Source organism: Lissotriton vulgaris, chromosome 1_2 (genome assembly GCF_964263255.1).
Source record: "Lissotriton vulgaris chromosome 1_2, aLisVul1.2, whole genome shotgun sequence".
NCBI lineage: Eukaryota > Metazoa > Chordata > Amphibia > Caudata > Salamandridae > Lissotriton > Lissotriton vulgaris.
The window spans coordinates 319,426,341-319,439,325 of NC_141686.1; the positions used below are offsets into that span (position 1 = coordinate 319,426,341).

General features: G+C 48.0%; 1 protein-coding gene across 1 annotated transcript in view; it reads right to left on the bottom strand.

The window, feature by feature from the left end:
- Window positions 1-1,525: 1,525 nt before the first annotated feature.
- SLC43A1 (solute carrier family 43 member 1) overlaps window positions 1,526-12,985 on the bottom strand; it is a 294,136-nt gene continuing 282,676 nt past the window's right edge. The window contains exon 15 of the mRNA XM_086953367.1: window positions 1,526-1,958. Within this exon, the coding sequence (XP_086809493.1) occupies window positions 1,776-1,958 (183 nt within the window). The 3' untranslated portion in view covers window positions 1,526-1,775. The remainder of the gene's footprint in view (window positions 1,959-12,985) is intronic.

Below are 12,985 nucleotides of genomic sequence, written 5' to 3' on the forward strand. Positions count from 1 at the left end.
TCTGTCAGCCTTAGGGGAAAAACAGCACATGCAAGTATGGAGACAAGTCAATGCCAATAAGCACATGGCTATTGGCTATCATGAGCCGCACAGCCTCCCACGTGCAAGATGGAGCTGTGCCGCACCTTCCACACAGTGGGTATTGCGTACCCCTACGGGCCGTGCTGCCACTTCATCCGCAATGGCGAGGAACAGCGCCAGGCCAAGCCTGCCTCTCTTTCCTCCTCCCTATCACCTCTCCCTCCCCCGAAGACTTCAACAGCACACAGCACCCAGCAGAGGGGCTCCAGTGAGAGACCACGCTTCTACGGCTTCCCCACCTCGGTGCAGGCTGGGCCCGAGCCAGCCGAGCCCCACGACCTATGATGCCATTGGCTTCTCTGCAGGCCACTACATGCTGTGGGCAGCCTGCTCACCCCTCTGGTCGCGCCTCCAGCCTCAGCTTCTCCAACTTCCGCACTGTGGCACAGGCTGGACCAGAGCTGTCTTAGCCGGTAGTCCCTCACATTGCAGCAGCTCTATTGCTTTCGGGCAACAATGCTTTAGGGTTCTTGGTGGGCCAACTAGAAGAAGACCCTGCACAACCACCACTTCAAGCACCAGCAGCGCTCCGGGGTCAGGCGCAGGATGAACAACCGTAGGTGCACTTTTAAATTAACTTATGAATACTCATTAATGTTTAGCCATGTTTTTCTAAAAGTGAAATGACATCATAACGCATTGCTTTGCTCTTCGCCGAATAGGTCTCTGATGCCACAGCCTTTCTATTTTCCCACTCCTGAAGATTCACCTACTGTGTTACTCTGGCTGCTCACGGAACTCCGCGTAGCATAGCAGAGATTTTGGGTCACTTTGCGGAGCTCTCTGAACTCCGCCCAGGCCTAGTGCTGTCATCAAAAGTGTTCACTGGAGAATAGATTTTGGTGTAAGTCATGGATAAGTGCAAAATGTTAGAAATCTAGATGCCTGCTTTGCCTAAACAGTTAGTTAAGTGGGTGACTAGATGTTGACTATAGATTCACTAAGGGAGGACAATTTGAGTTTCAGTGGTTAGTTTTGAGTGGAGGTGTAAGGGGCTTCATGAGACATTGAGACCAGGTTGGTGAGTAAGGACGCCATGTTAAATCTGTTCAGCATTCTAAGGTTTCTCCTTCACCACCACTTCAGTATTCCAGTGGTTCTGCTGCGTGATGTGACTAGGGGCATGCGATATAACTATATTCAAGCTGGAGAGAGGATCGTGGGGGGGCTGGAAACAGCCAGGGGTGGGAAGTAGCCAGTGTGTCTCTGGGGAGATTGGGTTGGTCCCAGCTGACCCTTAGATTGGACCCAGTGTAGGGTGATACCCACAAAGTCTGTTGGATGAAGAAGACAGTCCGCCATGAAGTTGCAAGTAACTGTGATGTCCTCCTGGCTGTCTGAGGACCTTACATTTAAGAGAGAATTATCATGTTTGCGATGTGTTCGACAAAAGTGTTAAATAAAATACCATTAATATTGTAACGCAAAAAGCACTCCATTGTGGCAGTGTTCAGAGAATTTATATCAATATTTTTACAAAAATATACTGATAAATTAACACCGAAGAACGCATACAAAAGTCCGAACTGCGGAGTGGGGGGTGGTTTTGTCCATCTTTGGCGCGCCCTAATTCAAGTCTTGTCCTTAACGGTGGGGGTGCAAGAGTCTTCACTCAGGCTGGCACCCTCCACCTCTCCCTAGGGGTGAGACGTAGACACCGGCTCTCCACCTCTCACTGTAGTCCCTGGATGGCTCTATGCCGTGGTGTCCCTAGACAGTGTCCCGTTGGCCTCGGCCTCTTGCAGCTTCAAGTGCGCGCCGTCGGCCAGCAGCGCCTCCTTGCCCGCCATCTCCTGGATCAGCTTCCGGCGGTAGTAGAAGAGGTATCCCGGAAGCAGGAAGCCGAAGAACGAGAAGACCAGCAGCCCAACGTTGACCTGTGGAGATTAGGGGACTGGAGTTAGGAAACGTACAGTAAAGGGGGGTTGGGGGGGCAGAAGCAAAAAAGGCAAGGTAAGCAGGGGAAACGGGATTAGGTGGTTGTCTGATGCAGGAAGGGGGGCAGGAATGGTGGTTGAGCTGTCGTGTGGTGAGGGAAACAGGGAGGAGAGATGGAGGGTATTGGTGGGTTCCAGAAAGGAAGGGTGAAAATGGAAAGAAAGGAAAGTGAGTGAATGGAAGGAGAGGGACGATGGCAGAAAGGAGCTAAAGGGAGTTTGAGGCGGTAAAGGGCGAGGAAGTAAGAGCAGCGATCAATGAAACAGGAGATGTAATGGTAAAAGGGAGGTTGAGCTCAAAGAGAGTGCAATGAAGGGACTACTGGAAGGGGAAGTAAAGTATCAGGGAAGTAGGAGTGAGGGCAATTGAAGGAAGGGACAAGAGGAAAGGGAGAAGATAATAGGAGAAGAGGCAAGAGAGGGAAGAAGAGGAGCGACGAGAAGTAGGAGTAAAGGAAAAGCATGGTGGTAAAGGGGTGTAATGGCAGAGAGTGGGCAAAGATGCAAGGAGGAGATACTGGGTAGAGTAAAGCGAACCCAGGGATGGAGAAATGCACAAGAAGGGTGTGAGAGGCTGAAGAGACAGAGAAGAGGCGAGGAGCGAAAGAAGAAGGAAATGTGAAGAGAAAAAGGAAGAAAAACGTCAACAGCAAGAGGAAGAAAATGAGAAGAGAGACGACAATAAAAGTGATGTGTAAAAGGAAAAGAACAGTATGCATGACAAGCATTAGAAATGCAATAGGTCTCGCAGCATTAGAGTTAGTGCTTTTAGAATTGTTTATGGGTTTTTTTGTAAATCTTTAGCATGAGGTTGAGGGTGAGTGAGGGTGAGTGAGGGTGAGGGGTTGAGGGTGAGTGAGGGTGAGGCTGAGGTGTTGAGGGTGAGGGTGAGTGAGGGTGAGTGAGGGGTTGAGGGTGAGGGGTTGAGGGTGAGTGAGGGTGAGTGAGGGTGAGTGAGGGTGAGTGAGGGTGAGTGAGGGTGAGTGGGGGTGAGTGAGGGTGAGTGAGGGTGAGTGAGGGTGAGGTTTGAGGGGGAGTGTTCGAGGTTGAGGGTGAGGGGGTGAGGGGTTGAGGGTGAGTGAGGGTGAGGTGTTGAGGGTGAGTGAGGGTGAGTTTTTGAGGGTGGGTGAGGCTGAGGGGTTGAGGGTGAGTGAGGGTGATTGAGGGGTTGGGGTTGAGGGTGAGTGAGGGTGAGTGAGGGTGAGTGAGGGTGAGTGAGGGTGAGTGAGTGAGGGTGAGTGAGTGAGGGTGAGTGAGTGAGGGTGAGTGAGTGAGGGTGAGTGAGTGAGGGTGAGTGAGGGTGAGTGAGGGTGAGTGAGGGTGAGTGAGGGTGAGTGAGGGTGAGTGAGGGTGAGTGAGGGTGAGTGAGTGAGGGTGAGGGGGTGAGGGGTTGGGGGTGGGTGAGGGTGAGGGGTTGAGGGTGAGTGAGGGTGAGGTGTGCAGTTGTTTTCAGCACTTTAACAGACACCGCATCAAAAAAGGGTAGACTTTTAACAGAGAGGCTAACTGGTACCAAATTTACCTCATTTTGATGTAAACGATACGTAGATAAAACCAAGCATTCCTGTTCAAATGATTCCAAATAGTTGCCCTCCGACGCAGAAGCATGTAAGGCAGTAGATGAATGACAGGTGGGATGAACCAGAGGAGGACTCTTGAGCTGGGGTGGGGGAGAGGGTGGAACATGGGACAATGACTGTCAGAGGCTAAGCCTGAAATCTCGAGAGGAGTTGGGAAAACGTGTTTTGTGAACAAAGTGCATGGATTAGCATTTATGGCCAGAAGTAGTGATCACATAATGCTCCACTTGAACGAAAGGCTGCCCTGGTAATCGGCAGCAGCTATGGCCTATAATACACTGGCAACTCTACCTTTAAGAGCACAAGATACAAAGCATTCGCTAAGCTAATAGGTCTAACCTTGGAGACCAATTGGCTTTGTCAATGGATTTTAGCCAGGCTGAACGGCACCATGAAATGTGCAGCATGGCTAAATAAAAAAAAATACCTTGATGTGACCAGTTGCATCATTTAGTCTAATAGGTCTAACCTTGGAGACCAATTGGCTTTGTCAATGGATTTTAGCCAGGCTGAACGGCACCATGAAATGTGCAGCATGGCTAAATAAAAAAAAATACCTTGATGTGACCAGTTGCATCATTTAGTTGCTGTGCCCGCACACTTGCATGCCTACAAAATGACGCAGATAGTTTCAGGTTTTTTTTTCCGTTGTTCTTTTTATTACTGATCCGAGCTGGATCAACAAGTTAAAAGAAAATACGTATGCAAGTGTTTTGTGATTTTTTGAAGTGCAGGTGGCGGGAGCTGGTGTGGCAACACAGAGTGCAGGTGAGGGGAAGCAATGGGGGGTGGGCAAGAGAAGCAACAAGTGACAACAAAGGAGGGCAAGGTGGGGAAGCAACATGAAGGGCCGGGTGACAAACACAGAAAGCCGTGGTGGGAAAGAGAAGCAGGGGGCAAGTAAGCAATGTGGAGTAGATGGGGGAGAAGCACACGAGCAAAAGCTCAACGGGGAGGACACAAGAGTGTGTGCAAAAACATGGAGGCGGGGCAGGGAGAAGCACACAGGTAACAGATAACTACAAAGACTGCAGAGGGATAGAGGTACATGACGGAGACAGGTGGAAAACACGTACACTCTCATGGAGTGCTCAACCAAAAAGAAAAAAATAGTGCTTGAAAAGCAATTGGGGTGGGGGCAAAAAATCCAATCAAAAGAGATGGTAAAGAGACTTGGCTTCATGAGAGGGACAAAGACACAAATGACAAGCTGGGACACAAAGACGCTGAAAAACGAGGGTGACAGGAATGCCAACAAGTGGTAACCAACGGGCAGGCTTCAATCCGATATGTATTTTCATAGCAAACCAACAATAAGTCTTTTGCAACCAGAAAGCTACGATGTCTGGCAGGCACGACCAAAAACCGGAATATGATTGGAAAAAAAAAAAAAATAAATAAGTCTGTAACAAATGCAATACCGGTTGCTCATTTGCAACGGGCCATGGGGAAACTGGTCGGGTTTCGACATTCAAGGTGCTTAGGAAAAGAGCAGCCAGGGAACATAGAACCATCTCAATTCTTTCGCGCTCACAAACAGGCAGAGAAACACACGCAGAACCGGAGCTTGGCCCGTCTCAGCATTTATCACACAACTGCAGCAAACGGTATCAACTTCTTGTCATAGACGGAATAACAGAGAGTTACCAGAAGCCAGAAGGTACACATGATTGGTGGAAATGTTGGAGCCCGTTTCGGCCGCCGTCCTCGGATGGAGTACCGCGAGCTAGTGGGATCTCCGTCTGTCCTTCTCCAAATAGACACGGAAGCGGAGAAGGACACAGAGAGAAGGCAGGTGGTGACGGAGGAAAGCGCCAGGGTGGACAAGAGGAATGGAACGAGATGGGGCACACGGAAGAGGAGAGGGAGAAGATTAGCGGGAAAAAGAAAGGGGCAGAGTATTAAACACTGAAAGTAGCAAGAGAAAGAGGAAGGAAGGGCAAAGAAAACAAGTAGTGAGGGGGCGGAGCTGGGGGAGGGTGCGAGAGAGTAGGCAAGGCTAGCGGCAGGCAGGGGAGGAGAGGAGGAGGGGGGAGGTGGGGGAGGGCGGGTTTGGAATGACGAGCTCGCGAGGCGGTGTTGGCGGGGAGGGGGCGGAGCGGGGGAGAGGGTGTGTGTGAAACGAGACGGAGGGGAGAGAGGGGAGGGGGAGGAGAAAGAGAAATGCGACACGGCGGGAGGGGGCGGAGCGGGGGAGAGGGTGTGTGTGTGTTGTTAGGAGACGGACGTGCACGCGCACGCGCTTTTAAGGTCAATGCGCATGCGCATAAGCTCAATGCGCATGCGCATTGACCTTAAAAGTCACGGGCACTGCAAGGAATCGCCACGATTCCTTGCAAGTTAGATAAAGAGTCGATGAGCCCCTATAGTCTCGCTTGCTCGATGCGCATGCGCATCGACAGGCGAGACCTAAAAAATAAAGGTGGGGTGAACATGACGAAGACAAAGATCAAGGGAGAGAACATGAGAGAAAAGGGGAAGTGGGAAGGTACTAAAGGAACAAAGTGAGAGGTACAAAGAACCGGAAGAGAAGGAGGAAGCAATGAGAGGGAACGAGAAGTGTGATAACTATATTTACAATTCTACTAAATAGTTTATTTTAATTTTTACAAACATATAAACGTGCATTTCACTATAAATATTAATATTTCATCACTTATATGATAAAACTTCATCCAGTCTTTCCAATTGTGAAGAAATTCAACTGTTTGGCATTTTCCATTTTGCATCTGGTGTTTTGTAAATAGGCCCCGGCAAACGCATCAACAGCGTCTCCAAAGAACACGTTATAGACACATTGCTTAAGCTTTATGAAGTTTTTTGAAGAAGTCATTACCTTGGCTTGCTCTGTCCAATTCCCCTGCTCTCTTCCCCAATCTTATCTGGTAAAGTCAGGGACCCTCTTTGATCTCTTGAAAATTGGCCCGACCACATATGCTCCTTCACAAAAAAAATGTATTTATGGATATATATATATATCAGCTATTTTGAAATCTTGATTTGGTCTCTGAGAGCCTGTGTCACATTTTGGATGAAATTAGCGGCTGCTCCACCTGTTTTCGCGCCACCTCCCTCGGGTCTTCGGTTTCTAGTAGGAGTACCCTGGTTGTTTGGATATATATATATGGCGTTTGTGCCCCTGCTTAATAAAATAAGCATATTGAAAACTTCTACCGGAGTTCCCTGCTTAATAAAATAAGCATATTGATATATATATATATATATATATATATATATATACCAACCCACGCAGCGAAGCCACAGGCATCACCCCATCCCGAGACCTCTGTGACAAGCTTGGAACCTATTTCCACCTCAAGATCAGAAACCTCTACGACAATTTCATTGACCATCTACCAGGTGCCACAGAAGGCCCCCGCACCCCAGAAACACCAGCCAGTCCACCATCTCCAACTGGACACCGATCACGGCCGAAGACACCACCGCAACCATGAAAAGCATCCACTTGGGGGCCCCCACCGACCCCTGCCTCCTTACATCTACCACAGAGCAGCGGCCGCCATCGCACCCGAACTACAACGCACCATCAACACCACCTTCAAAACAGGTACCTTCCCAGATGACTGGAAGCTCAAGAAGCCCACAGCTGACCCCACTGACCTAAAAAACTATCGGCCCATCTCGCTCCTTCCCTTCGCAGCCAAAGTTGCAGAAAAAACAGCCAACAGGAAACTGACACGATTCATTGAAGAGAACGCCGTCCTCAACCGGTCCCAATCCGGATTCTGAAGCAAACACAGGTCAGAGACCACCCTACTCGCTGCCCCAGATGACATCTGCACCCTCCTGGCCCATGGCCATTCTGCAGCCCTCATCCTACTCGACCTATCAGCGGCCTTCTACACTGTCCCACTGCACACAAATCGCCAGACTACACAACGCAGGCATACAAGGAACAGCCCTAGACTGGATCCGATCATTCCTCACAGGAAGAAGCCAAAGGATCAGACTCCCACCCTTCCTCTCCGACCCCACGAAAATCACTTGCGGAGTCCCACAGGGTTCATCCCTGAGCCCCACCCTCTTCAACATCTACATGCCTCCCTCGCAGCCATCGTCCAACAACACGGCCTCAACATCGTATCCTATGCCGATGAGACACAGCTCATCCTCTCCCTCACCAAAGACCTCATCACTGCCAAATTCAACTTCCAAGAAGGAAGGCAAGACGTCACAGACTGGATTACCACCGGCTGCCTGAATCTCAAAGCTGAGAAGACAGAAGTCCTTGTCCTCTGTACCACCCCTTCTGCATGGGACAGCACCTGGTGGCTGACTGCCCTTGGAAGCCCTCCTACCCCCTCAGACCACGCCAAAAACCTCGGCATCGTACTCGACTCATCACTCACCATGAACCGACAGGTCAACACTGTCACCTCCAGCTGCTTCAATACCCTCTGCATCCTCCACAAGACCTTCAAGTGGATCCCCCGAATCAAGGAAGACAGTCACCCACTCACTCATCACCAGCAGACTGGACTATGGAAACACACTCTACGCCAGCATCAACAAGTCCCTACTCTGCAAACTCCAGACAATACAGAACACTGCCGCCAGACACGTCCTCGGCATCCCCGATACAAACACATCAGTCAACACCTACGAAGTCTCCACTTGCTCCCAGTGGAGAAAAGAGTCACTTTCAAAATCCTCACTCACGCCTTCAAATGCCTACACAACAACGGACCCAAATACCTCAATGACAGAATCAACTTCCACATACCCAAAAGAAACCTCTGATCTTCCAACCTCGCACTGGCCGAAACCCCACGCATCCACAGAGCCAGAGCAGGCGGAAGATCCTTCTCTCACATTGCAGCCAAGACCTGAAATAAGCTACCGGCAGACATCAGACGCAGCCCCTCCCTGAACACCTTCAGGAAGACCCTCAAGACCTGGATCTTCGGCTAAACAGATCTGCGGACCCCGCCCTCAGCGCCTTGAGACCCTCACGGGTGAGTAGCACGCTTAAAATTCCCTGACTGATTGATTGATTGATTGATTGCTTTATGAGTCATACATGCAAGTTCTAATTGAACCCTTGCCTCAAACAGAAGCCAGTTAGGAGATTTCAGGTCCGGAGAAATGTGGGTGGATTTCTGGGAGCCAGTGATGAGCCTAGTTGCGGCATTCAGAGATGCTCTGAAGGGGGCTAATCTGTATCTTGGAAGCCCGCAGAGAGTGGCACTACTATATTCCAGCTGTGAGATGACTAGCGCTTGCACCTCAGATTTGGAGTCACCCTGGGGAAGGAAGGGTTTAAGTTTCCTTAGGATGCGCATATGGAAATTCGCTCCTTTGTTAGATGCGCTGATGTGATCCTGCATGTTTAAGTTCTTATCCTGCAGTATTCCTATCGATTTCCTAGAGTCTCTGATGTGAGGTGTGCAGTTGAGAACGCAGAGGTTTTCAAATGTTTCTCCACAATGAGGATTTGCTTGGTCTGTGAGATAAGTAGGAATTCTGATTTGAGGTCATTTCGTTTGAGGTGGTTGGATGTTGTGCAGGGTTCTGTTGAGTATCTTAATATCTTCAGGGGAAGAGATTTTCATGTAAAATTGGATGTCATCCGCATACATGTGATATTGGATGTAAAATGCTTTGAGGATTACAGTAAGAGGTGCAATGAATAGGTTGAAAAGTCTGTGGGAGAGAGAGGACCCTTATGGCACCCCCAGAGTGCAGGGACTGGAATTGTATAGAGTTTGATTGGATTTGACTCTCTGCGTTCTGTTATTGAAAAAAGAGGCAATCCATTTTAGTACAGTGCCTGAGAACCCCATCCTATGTTCCAGAAGGCTAAGTAGATTGTCAGGTTTGACAGTGACAAAAGCAGATGAGAGGTCGAGTAGGATTAGTAGGCAAGATTTGTTCCGGTCAAGTATTGTGAGAGCATCGTCCATGATCTGAGTGATGGCTGTTTTTGGTGCTGTGACCATGACTGAAGCCCAATTGGAATTGATCAAAAAGTTGGAATTCCTCAATGTGTTTACATAGTTGTTCATAAACACATTTCTAAAGAAGTTTTGCCAGAGTAGTAATGTTTGTGATTGATCGAAAATTATTCAGATCTTCAGGGTCAGCCATCAGTTTTTTAAGAATAGGCAGAACAAGACCCAACTTCAGGCGGTCAGGGATCTCACTTTGAAGTAGAGAAGCATTGATAATCTTGATCCAGAGCAGGACTCGTGATCTTATCATTTGTTTAAATAAATTGGGAGGGAGGGGATCATTGAAGTGATTTGAGGGTTTCAGGGTCGAAAGAATGTTGAAGATGGATGTGTCGTTGAGGGGTGTGAATTGACTCCAAGAGGCATTGTTTTTAGGGGAGAGACAAGGAACAATAAGAGGCTGCAAAGGTAAGGAGGAGGTTGGAGAGAGTGATAGATCGATCAGGGCAGACCTTAGATCCGATTCAATCTTGCTCGCCTTTTCAAGGAAGATGTCGCCAAATTCATCGCAGTTTGACTGAGGGCAGGAGATGAGAGGTGATTGGATAGGAGTGTTATTGGATTGTAGCTTATTCAGTTCAAACAGCCTTTTGGATTGATTTTTAGCTTTGTCCAGTTGGGATTTGAAGAAGGTCGCATTCGCCGCTCTGATGTGTTTGTTGTACCTACTCCTTCTCAGTCTTAAAATCTTAAGGAGATCAATCGATGCAGAGGATCTCCAAGAGCGTTATTGTAGTCTCAGGTTGCGGCTGTCGGTGTTTAAGCTGTAATTGAACCATGGTTTAGAGACCTAGTTGGACTTTCTTTTAGTTGTAGGGGGGCAATTGCATTCAGGGCTGTCAACATGGAGTTGTAGTAGTGTTCAGTGAGTTTGTGAACGTCAGACATGCAAGCAGGCGGCAGTAGGGACAAATTGCAGTGAGATATGAGCTCTTTTACGTTTGTGTTTTTGCAGCGTTCTTTTCCAATGTTTTTGTTTTAATGGTTGGAATCTTTTGAAATCCATCTTTCTAGGATTTGGAAGGTGATATAGTGATAATCCAACCAGTCACAAGGGTCAATAGATTTAAACTGAATGGAGTTGGGATTGGAGATGATTAGATCGAGGGTCGAGCCTATGTTGGGCTGTCACAGAATTGCGTCAGGTTGAGTTCAGCTAGGAAGTTTTTGAGACTGATCACAGCCTGATCATTCGGGTCATTCCAGTGAAGATTGAAGTTACCAAGGAAGATCTAGGGGCAATGGAGATTCAGGTTGGACGGGATGGTTGCCATAGTTTGTTTGATCAGAGGGAGGTTGTCTCCTGGAGGATGGTAAAAGACGTGCAGGTTGCATGAGGGTCTATGTTTGCTGATGATGTCTATGCACATATATTCACAGGATGAGAGTGTTGCAGAAGGGGACTGCTTTGCTCAGAGACTGTTGTGGTATATACAGGCTATGCCTCCACCAGTTCTCTTAACTCGATGGAGTCTGATAATGTTGTGGCTCGGAGGGACTAGAATGTCAAGGACAGGACCTGAGGAGTCATTAAGCCAAGTTTCAGTTAGGTTTTGTTTGCTACTTTTGAAGAACCCCATGTCGATTGAGGACCTCTTTGAGCAATACTGGGTTATTGAAGAGCTTAGAACACTTTATGACGGGCTATGCTCTATTTATCAATCAACAAACTTATATTTGTAGTATTTTACTGGTAATGAGGATAAGCCAAGATAAGTTTGAATTTTTACTGTCTAGTGGAACTAAAATCTTTTGTTTGAGGTCGTAGGTGGAGTAGTGCTAAATAGACTATCATCCTGGGCAACAGAAAACAGGGTTATCTCTGACATCCAGTATGGTTTTCGCCCAGGGCACTCCACCCTTGCACAATGCCTCAACCTATACATGATCCTCGGGAAGTATACCATTGCCCGTAGGGGCGTCATCTACATGGCGTTCATGGATCTTTCCTCCGCATTTGACAGTGTCAATCGGGGGAAAGTGTGGCAGTCCATGGGCGCCATGGGGCTGGACGCCCCTTTGATCAACTTTCTGAGGGATCTGCACAGGGACACCAGGGCAAACATTAGATTCTTGTAGTATCTAGGGGACTTTAATGTTGACCGGGGAGTAAGACAAGGGTGCATCTTAGGCCCCTTCCTATTCAATCTGTACATTAATGAGCTTGACAAAACCTTGATCGAAACTGGGGTGGATTTTCCATATGTAGGGCGTAGGGGTCTCCCCGTCCTGCTTTACACGGACGGCGCAGTCCTCCTGGCTAGAACGGCAAGAGGCCTGCAGTCTTTATTGGCCGCTTTCCATAGTTTCATGGCTGACCGTGATTTATCTATAAATAATTCTAAATCCTACATACTACAGGTTGGGACCCGCCCGAGGCATAATTACCCTTTTGCGGTAAACAGGGAAAAAGTACACATAACTACAACTTTCTCCTACTTGGGTGTCCTATTTGATGACCACCTAAAATGGGGCGTTGTAGTTGAGAGAAAAAGAGGAGAGATTTTACGGGCAAATGCAGCTATCTTCAGCTTTGCAAACAAAATGGGCAAGCGCCCAATTGCTGCAATGCTGAAGATATACCAGGCAAAAAGCGTTGCAATTGGCAGTTATGGCTGCGAGCTATGGGGCTATGTAGCAGTCAAGGGCATTCAGGTGACGGAGAATAACTTTTTAAAGCAGTTACTTGGAGTACCCAAAGGAACTTCTAATTTAATCACCCATGAAGAAACCGGGCTATCATTCATTGGTGACACTATATTGTTGCGCCCTTTGCTCTTTTGGCTTAAGTGCTGGCTAAATAAAGATCTTGCCCTTAACCACCAGCTGCTCAAAGAGGCCTTGTCCGTGGACAACATGCTTAACACCCCCTGGTTAAAATATCTAAAAACCTGCTTGAATGATTTGGGGTGTCCAGACATCTTCTTAAATCCTGAAAAGATCACCCCGGGGGATGTGGATTACGTTAAAAATACATTTTCCCTATGGCAAAAATTAAATAGAGATGGGGCAGATGCGGTAAAACCCAGCGTACGCAAATTCATGTTACTCAAAACCGTTCCATCGCTGGAACCATATCTTACGTGGCCCCTCTCTTCCCATGAGCAGTTCTACTAACAAGGTTTAGGCTTGATTATTATCATCTCCTATTGGCTGCTCCCAAGGGATGCCATAGAGGATTATCATCTCCTATTGGCTGCTCCCAAGGGATGCCATAGAGGACCGGCGCTGTCTCCCTGTGGCTGCGATGATTCATCTCCACAGGATCTGACGCACTTTATGTTTTTTTGCCGTTACTATGATGCCCCCAGGAGGTTCTTCTTAAAGCCCCTTTTAAAAAAGATGAATTTTACTCAGGTCCACCCAGCCCTCTGTTTCTTGCAAATGTTAAAACCAGAAAGTACCTTATTTGTGG